The sequence below is a fragment of the Octodon degus genome, unplaced genomic scaffold (assembly GCF_000260255.1).
Source record: "Octodon degus isolate 3935 unplaced genomic scaffold, OctDeg1.0 scaffold00050, whole genome shotgun sequence".
Taxonomy (NCBI): domain Eukaryota; kingdom Metazoa; phylum Chordata; class Mammalia; order Rodentia; family Octodontidae; genus Octodon; species Octodon degus.
In genome coordinates, this window is record NW_004524626.1 from 3,437,363 (window position 1) to 3,447,084 (window position 9,722).

At 39.0% G+C, this 9,722-nt stretch overlaps 1 protein-coding gene across 1 annotated transcript in view; it reads right to left on the reverse strand.

Moving 5' to 3' along the window:
• Positions 1–9,031, reverse strand: part of Casd1 (CAS1 domain containing 1) — a 41,207-nt gene extending 32,176 nt beyond the window's left edge. Inside the window, exons 1-3 of the mRNA XM_012515099.1 lie at positions 8,939–9,031; positions 8,194–8,314; positions 764–808 (exon numbers count right to left, since the gene is read on the reverse strand). Coding sequence (XP_012370553.1) covers positions 764–808; positions 8,194–8,314; positions 8,939–8,961 — 189 coding nt within the window. The 5' untranslated portion in view covers positions 8,962–9,031. The remainder of the gene's footprint in view (positions 1–763; positions 809–8,193; positions 8,315–8,938) is intronic.
• Between the last annotated feature and the right edge of the window lie 691 nt (positions 9,032–9,722).

Here is a 9,722-nt window from a genome sequence, read left to right on the forward strand (position 1 = left end):
GCCAGTTCTACCCATCCTTGAAGCCTTGGTCAAAGCATTACTTCTTTAAAGCAGAAAACCAATTCCCCTGTACAGATCGAACTCCTGTATAGGGGTCAGGAGTTCGATCCCCGGGGCCTGCTGTGCTGGCCCTGCCCCCGGGCATGCTGAGACAGCAATTGAGACTGGGCATGGTGGCATGTGCCTGTAATCCTGTAAACAGGGCATCATTACGAGTCCGATCTAGTAGTGAGACCCTGAATACCCTGTAAACCTTTCCCTAAAATACAAAAAAGAAAAAAAAAGAAAAAGAAAAAGAAAAAAAGAAAGCCATTCGTAGCTCTTTGCTCTGTCCACTCCTGCTGCTCCACCTTCTCGTTCCTCCCATCCTTATCCCCTTGTATGTGCATGCAGGGACAAGAATGACCAGATTCCACTATGTCAAATACATTTTCTGTCTTGATCCCCGCTGAACACTCACTGGAGTGTGAATTCAGAAAATCTGCATGCATTATTTTATAGACATTAATCCTGGATATAGATTGGTCTCAAATTGCCATACAAGGTTATTTTTTCCTGGATAAAAATTTGGGAAGCCAAATTCCCTATTTTATTACATAAAACCACTTACATAAACATTTGCTCCACTCTAATTATCTGTAGATACTCTTAAGAACACACTGAAGTCGGGTTAGTGTATACACAGCATTATCTCAACTACAAACACATTTGCAAATGAATGTGACTTAAACATTACACTTATTTTACTTCCACGTGAACTTACCACTTTAACTGATGCACTCTTGTCTTCAAAAGGAATATTTTCATGCTAAGATAATAAAGGAGAAAACAGAGAAACAGAGTAAACTTTTGTCACTAAGTCTCCCTTTAACTGCTTGTGTTGATTTTTATGCACTATATCTCAACTACCCATACATTCAATCCAGAGGAGGGAGGGAAAATAAGAGGAAAAAAATTAAAAGAAAGTTGCTTGTAAGACTTTCAGCATCCAACATATGTCTCAAAGACAACACCTGAACTACAAACAAGCACGCAGAGGAGCATGCCTGTACAATTATCTTTCTGCTAAACTTGCCATGCTTCCGAGAATTACTACCCACGGCAGAGACGGGCTTCTTCCCTACATCCCCGAGCTCCTTCCACATAGGCAGGGCTGTGGGCCTGGTCCTAGGCAACACAGAGGTGAGGTGGGTGGCTTCCAGGCGGAACCTCCCAGGGCAATTCTCTCGTTTCTGTCACACCTGATATAGAGACCGAGAAAGCTAAAGGTCCCAAGCAGCTGGCAGCAGCTCTGAAGATGGGAACCCCTGATGACTGAGGCAAAGCCTCCTGCCGGCCTGTCTAGAACACGGAGCACGAAGGGAGAAATTCCGTCTGTTCACGTTGTGGAGTGGTTTGTTGTGGTAGAAAGACTTTCTGCACCTTACCAAAACACTGGTACTGGCTCTGACTGAGCAGAGATGGGTGTTATGACCCTAGCCTACAGCAGCTCTCACTTTGAAGTCACAGTGCACAGTCTATTTGTAGAAAAGTTAAAATTCAGAGACTGTAAGTGTTCCACATAAAGAATGAAGATTCTTTCAGAGTTAGAAAGCCTGGGAGAAGCAGAAGTATCAGTAATCAATAAGAAGCTAATTGCGGCAGGGCGTGGTGGTGCACACCTGTAATCCCAGCACTCAAAGGCTGAGGCAGGAAGATCACTGCGGGTTCGAGGCCAGCGTGGGCTACAAAACATACAAAAAAAAAGTCTAATTGTGGTTCTAAAAGTAAAGTTATAGCCGGGGATATGGCTCAGTGTCATAAGCACCTGCCTGGTAAGTACAAGGTCCTGAGTTCGATTCTTGGTACCAAAAAAAATAAATAAAACTAAAGTTATGCTGATTAACCACACAGGACATAGTTACACATAAATACCAATGAAATCTAGTTTGCTTTTATCAATATGCTAACTTTCTAGATTTCTGTTGGTTCTCCTAAGGCATCACCTCTCCAAAGGAATCTCGGGAATATTTTAAGGGAGTGTAAGTTTTGTCATCTGAAGTTTCCTTATCACATGTGGGAAATTCTGAAACCACATGACAGAAGTGTTCTTCCTTTCCCATTTTCTGTCTTTTTAAAATTTGTCCTCTGATAAATAATATACAGTATCATGTACTTTATATTTTTACTTTTTTGCATAGTTTAATTTAGCTCTTTCATTTCATTATTTATTTTTTTAATATTTTGGATTTTTCATTATCTTTTTTCTTTTTTCTTTGTATTTTAGTACAGGGTCTCACTACACAGATTGGACTTGCAATGATCCTCCTGCTTTCAGCCTTCCAAATGCTGGGATTATAGGCATGCGCCAACATGCCCAGTCTCAGTCGCAGTCTCTGTGCACAGGTACAGCATGCTGGGAGTTGAATCCTGGTGGCTGTGCTCTGCCTAAGCAGGCGCTTTAGTCCGCTAAGCTATCTGGCTAGCCCTTTTTTTTTTTTTGGTCTTTTTGAGATAGGGTCTCCTTACGCAGTTCAGGCTGGTCTTGAGCTCACTTTGTAGCCCAGGCTAGTCTCTAACTTGCAACAATACCTACTCAGCCTCCCCACTGCTGGGATTACAGGTGTGTGCCAGTATACCCGGCTTCATTATTTCAATATAACATCTGATATATAAAAAATTCACATATACAAAATTCACAAAAAATAGCAAAAAGTAAACATGTCTGAATCCATGACATAAACCAGAGCACTAACAACACACTGAACGACCTGTGTGGTCCTATCCTTCTTTTCCTCCTGGCTTCATCCAAAACACTATTTTGAATTTTGTTTATATTTTGCTTGGAATTTTTTCTTCTTATGTAATTCTTACCATGTATATCCTTAAACAACAGGGTTGACTTTTTTCCTATTCATTTTGAAAAATTTCAAGCTTATAATAAAGTTGACAAATTAATATCTAAAACACTTTACCAACTGTTCACATTTTTATACCATCTTTGTCCCTTTCTCTCTTGCTTTTTTTCCCTCTATACATTTAAATGTACATTTTGTCCTTTCTTGAACTATGCAAAAGTGTATTGCAGGTAACCTAACATTTCATTCTTAAATAGTTACATATCTCCTAAGATTATAGACATTCTCCTAAATAACCACACTACTGTAATTCCAAGTATGAAATATTTATTGATCTCATTTAATATATAGCCCATATTCAAATTTCCTGTTTTCCAGTATTTTCTATAGAAAAATATTTTCTATATTTTCTATTATAATTTATAATCCAATTAGTTCTCAAGTTTCTTCAGTCTCATTTAATCTAAAACATTCTTTGATCAATTTATTAATGTATCAAACATATGTATTACTCTTATCGTCTAGATCAGTTGGCATAATACACCACAATATAGATTCTAAGCAGTTACCTACTTTGTGTCTCTTAGTGTAGGAGTTTCCCTAGTAATAGTTCCATATACTACATGAAATATTCACCTTCACATGATATATTCTATTTCAAAATATCTTACTTTATTTATTTTGTTTTTTGGAGACAGGGTCTCATTACGCAGTTCAGGCTGGCCTTGAGCTCTCTTTCTAGCCCAGGCTGGCCTTGAACTCAATGATCCTCCTCCCTCAGCCCCAGGATGCTGGGATTACAAGTGTGCACCACCACATCTGGCTCACAGGATATATTCTAAAACAGTTTAGATCTCCACTGGCATTGAGATATACAATTAATTTTTAATGGCTTTATTGAAGTATTAGAACTATGTTTGCATTTTCATCTTATATTCCGCTACCTTATAAAAATGTATTCCTTCTAGAAAGGCTGTTAGAGATTCTCTGGGCTTTTCTTTATAGATAATTGTATAATACAGACTGCTGAGCTAGTATTTTGGGTACAGTGTCAGGTTGGCCTTGAACTCAAACTAATCCTCCTGCTTCAGCCTCCCAAGTGCTAGGATTCCAGGCACAGGCTACCACTCCGGGCTCCGTTTTCTTTTCAGTTACATCATTATGCCCCTTCAGATAGGACTTCTAATGCAGTGCTGAACAGACGCAGCAATAATGAACACAACTGCCTTTTTCCTGATTTTAATGAAAATATATCTCACATTTACTATGGACATATCTCACATTTACTATGGACATACCAAAATACAGTAAATTACCTAAAAGCAAAAGAAGGATACCAGTTCTGTGATACTGTTTAGACATACTTATGTGGTCAAAAAATGTTCCATGTATGCTTTAAAAACTGATTGTTTAAAGTATGATCTCTAAATTATTAAGCTAAAAGTTTATAAAATCAAACATGTTAATAGGTTATATTTTTACTAGTTTTGCCTGCTTATTCTATCATTCAGTGAGAGAACACTGAGAAATTTTTCTTATGATAGTGTGGTAACTTCTTGCAGTTAAATTTTCGCTGTTTTTAAAGTTACTTTATTAGATGTCTAAAAATTTGTAATATTAGTGACCTGACTTTTTTTTCACTAGGAAGCAGCTTTTTATATCCCAGAAAATAATTCTGTCTTAAAACCTATTTTGTGTTGCAATGGTAGTGGTCTACCTTTTTAAAATTAAAGTCTTTTCATGTTTTTCTGTTTTAAGTATATAGTCTGTCTGTGAGATGCTCTCATGATGTAGCTCAGGCTGGCCTTGAACTCACTATATAGCCCAGCCTGGCCTCAACCTCCAGTGCTAGACTTACAGGCCTACACCACTGAACTCAGCTGAGGTAGATCTTTTTTTAAAGCAATCTGAAAATCTGTGCTTAGCTTTAGCTTTGTTTTTATTATAAATGTTGCTACAATTTTGCTTTTTGATTTCTAATCCCCCTACATATAATTTCCCCCATGCATATGTAAAAAGAGCCTTTTATATATACATATAAATGATTGAGAAATATGCACATGTTATATACAAGTGTATAAAATATATATGTGGCACTTTATTTGTATCATAATTTTTTTGTTGTTTTCAGGTATGTGGTTGTTACAAAGTCTCACTACACAGCTGGGACTCATAGAGATCCTCCAGGGCCAGCACAGCATGTGTGCGGTACCAGGGATCAAACCCAGGTCCTTGCACTTGCCAGGCAGGAGCTAGCTCCCTAGTCCAAGACAATATTTTACACAGCTGTTTTGATTTATATACCTATTTATCATTATTTGTTATATTTCAGAGATTTTTCTGAATATTTACCTTCTTGCTGACATGCAGCCATCAGAAACTTTCTAATGTAAATCTATTTGGTAGTAAACTTTATAGCTTTTGTGAAAATGCCCTATATTTCAGGAACAGGCCAGGGATATAGCTCAGTGGCATGGGCACCTGCCTGGCAAGGGCAAGGTCCTGAGTTTGCTCCCTGGTGAGTCTCTCTCTCTCTCTCTCTCTCTCTCTCTCACACACACACACACACACACACACACACACCCAACAGAGAAATTCTCTCCTAGGTACATGTTTATAGGCTGAAACTTGCTGCTCCAGCTTGGGTGTGACAGCTCGCAAAGGCTCCTGTGTTAAAGGTTGGTCCCAGGTAAGTACTCCTGGGAAGTTGGAGGAATTTGAGGAGGTGAGGCCTAAGGAAAGTCTCAGGCCACAGGGTCACAGAACACGCTCCTGAGAGCAACAGCGTGGTCAGTACCACTCTCTGGTCTCCATCTGCTTCCTGGCCAGAAGAGGAGCCACTTTCTCCGGCACATGCTCTGCCCATGGCCGCAACCTCTGGACTCCTCGCAGTGACACAAAGCGACACGCACCTCTCAGAACGGTCCTGTAGCTTCCAGTGCTGCCACTGAGAACACTGCCGACCCAAAGCTCCTAGCATCTGCCTCCAGGTGACGCAAAGCCCCGCCCTGCCCCTCAGCCCGGCACTCATCTCCAGGGCTGCCTCATACTTCATTTTTTGAGGAGTATCTCCCATTTTCTCAAAAGTTTAGAAATATACCAACAATATTTTTTAAAGTCTAGACTCTAATTGGCTTGAAACAGAAGGGGCCTCCAGAGTATCTATCCTGCCCCATGGCTAGACGCAATACAGTACTTTACTGCAAAACTTCGCAAACATAATATCCTCACCTAAATTAAAACCACACGAGGGAGAGGTGCTACCCAGCTCCGTTTGAACATCTGACTGGAGCTTCCACAGAACTAATCCTCCACAAAGTATGGTTTGACAACAACCACCTATAAAGTCTCTTTTTAAAAAAATTGCCACAATAGAAAAAGGCAACTAACTCAAAGAATTATCCTCCATTCTATTCTACCCAAACATTCCCACAATACGCCAGACTATCATAGGCATAGGCATAACAAATGCACTTTTCAAAAGTGATGATATAAATAGAAAATATCTGCTCTTGACATTTTCAGAGATAAGAGAACATATATAATTTAGCACATGCTCCCCTAGCAGTTTGAATGAAACATTTTCTTGATAACTACTTCCTTACAACTGGGACACGCTATCTTTCCTACTTTTAAAAAATGCATATAAATTAAAATGTATCTATCCTGTTTGGTAATTTGGGTAACTGGGCATCGCTAGAAGATAAAGCTGGAAAACTAACTAGGGTTCAGAAAAAGTGCACCACGCTGCATGCGCCTTTGTAGACTATGCCTTCATAGCTCCCTCAACCGCTGTCACATGCCTTAGTCTAAGTTCCAGAAACTTACAAGATTCTAGGCCTGCTCATACTGACTGTTCCTTGAAGTCAGAACGCTCTCACTTTTTAAACGTTTTCTTGATAAGTTTTTTCGTTAAGTTGTGGTAACTCCATGCCACTAAACTGTTCTAACTCACCTATATAATTTTGTGTGTATAATTCCTAGTGGAAAATAAGGTTACAGTTACCAAATACAATGAAAGGCTAGCGGTATGGCTTCCTGCTCTCCCCACAGCCACCAGAATCAGTTCCTGGGGGTAGCGAGCCGCCATCATCACCGCCTGGGGGGCCACTGCTTAGCAGGGGCAAGCCGATGTGCACAGGCAGCCTCGGGCCACAGAGCCATGAGCTATTTCTTATTCCTCCTCTACACTCCACTTTTCTCCCCTTTCCATTCCCTACTTCTACTTACATGACATTTGAATACAGCAATAAGAAATTAGATCACTGAAAACCATAGAACAGTTCAGCAGGCATAAATGCCTGCCTTGCAAGTCCAAGGTCCCAAGTTCGATTCCGAGCACTGGGGGGGAAAAAAACCCAAAAACCTGGAGGAATAGAAGGATGAAATAATTCATTCAAAATAATGAACTAGGGGCCGGGGAGATGGCTCAGTGGAATAAGCACTTCCCTGGCAAGTGCAAGGGCCTGAGTTCAATCCCTGGTTCCGCAAAAAAACAAAACAAAACAAAAAACAAAACACTAGTTAGCATATAGAAATAGTCCCTGTTAGTGTTCAAAGACAGATATATTTTTTAAGTGAGATGCTTTCCATTAAAATATAAATTTATAGTATTGCTATTTTAATCCACAGTGTGATCACCCACTTGCAGAAAGGGTGCAAAAAAAATTAGGTACAAAAATATATTGCTAATAAGAACATAAATTGAAACAGTTTGGAAATATAATTTCTAAATGTTTAAATTTATTAACCCAATATCTGCATTGTACAAATTCCATCCTGAAGAAATAATTTTAAAAACAAAGTTCTCACACAAAGATATAAATGGAAGTATCCAATTATACTGAAAAATAAGTAAAAATTAAGGTTATATCAAATTACATTACAGCCACTCAATGTATAGTGTCATTAAGAAGATACTTGAGTTGATTATATAATAATACGGAGAATTATGGCAACTGGTGGGGTGAAAAAGCAGGATTATTCGCGCTAAAACATCACAAGTCTATCTGAAATAAAGAGATTGAAAAGAAATTTGGTGAGATAGTAAGAGAAAAGGAGTATTTTATTTTTTCTTTTGAAGGAATTCTTAGAAGATTTCCATGGTAAACAATGAATTACTGCTCTGGAAAACTAAACATTTAACTCCATAAACTGCTTGCCAATACTTTCTCCTCACATCTTTTACTTTCCCATTATAGTAAATCATCCTGGTCTTCTCAATTTTCCAAACAATCAAAGTAAAACTTTTATAGTTCCTACTATTAGATCAGAGAGGCACATTCTCCCCAGAACTATTCAGACGATGAACCTCTAAACCAGCATTTGGCAGAAAGGGGCGGGGACCGGGACTTACCTTATTTCCTTCTTCTTTGAACTGGGGGTTAATTATTTTTACAAAAGAATAAAACAATTGGCGAATTCTGGAATCTCCAATAAATGCAATATGCTTATGTACAAGGCAGTTCTTTGCTTCACTGAAATCAACACAGAAACATTCTTTAAAATAAGTAAAAAGTCAACATTTTACCATTTCAAAGCACACAGTCTGCGGGGGCGGGGCGGGGGTGGGCACCTGCTACACACGCTTTTAGAAGTAGGTGGCTAACAGGGCTGGCGATACAGCGCAGTAGCACAGAGCCTGCCTGGCAAGTGTAGTTTTGACTTTGATTCCTGCTACCAAAAAAAAAAAAAAAAAAAAAAAAAAAAAAAAAAAAGTAGCGTCCAGGTTTGTTTAATCTACCAGCCCAAGTACTTATTAGCAACTAACTACTCACTAGTAACAGCCACAGTCAGTAAGCATTTAAGCCGCGTGCTAACTGCACTAACTGCTTTACATACAGGAGCCCAGAATAAATCCATCAGGCAGGTATCCAGGGTGCAAAGCAACAGTCCTCTGCTTGGGGGTTACCTTCAGCAGGGCTGAAATAAAGCTCTTTGCGTAAGTAAAGCTTTAGCACAGGAATCTTCACTTGGAATCGGCCCCAGACCAACCCTAAATCAAGGGTCTCCAGGTGACACACGGAAGAAAAGCACTGCGCCCTGCTTTACCACCATCTCTCCGCTAGAGAAACAAAACAAACAAGATGAAGAACTCTTACCTGATTTTGTATTTATGCATCATACAACTGTGAGGTTGCCAAACTTTTTCTCCAAGAAATCTGCCACTTGAGAGGAGGTATTCACATGAGTCATTGCCTATAACATTAAGACACCGTGGTGTTGTATTGTAAACACAGTGAACTGTTCATGTTAGCTATCTTGATCCCATTGAACCAGAAAAAGACCAGACCATGAAGCGTATAATAAGGTCTGTGGGGAACTCATTTGCCTAAAATTCAGCAAGGTATATTTTAGTTTGGGTTGAAAAACACCATTTATCTATTTTTTTAGACAAGCTAAGATTACATCTCTACAAGTAATTTAATCTATCATAATCTCTAGTTAAAGAAAATGAAAAGCTCACAGACCTATAGCTACTTCTTAAATTCCTAAAGCTTTTAACTTTGTATTGATTTTTTTCTTTTTGAGAGCGAGGATCTCATTATGTAGTTCACGCTGGCCTTGAACTCACTATGTCGCACAGGGTAGCCTCAAACGCACAGCAATCTTCCTGCCTCAGCTTCCCGAGTATGGTTCTAGGTATGTGCCACCACATTCTGTTCTGTTTATTCTTCTCCAAAACAACCAATAATAGTTATCACAGAGCATACTTAGTATTCTCGATGACAAAAAGGAATTCAATTTCAACAAAAATAATTTATCAACTTAAAATTGATAAAATTTATCAATTTAAAATTTATCAATTTAAAATTGATAAAAATTGGGGGCTGGGGAGATGGCTCAGTAGAATAAGCGCTTCCCTGGCAAGCGCAAGGGCCTGAG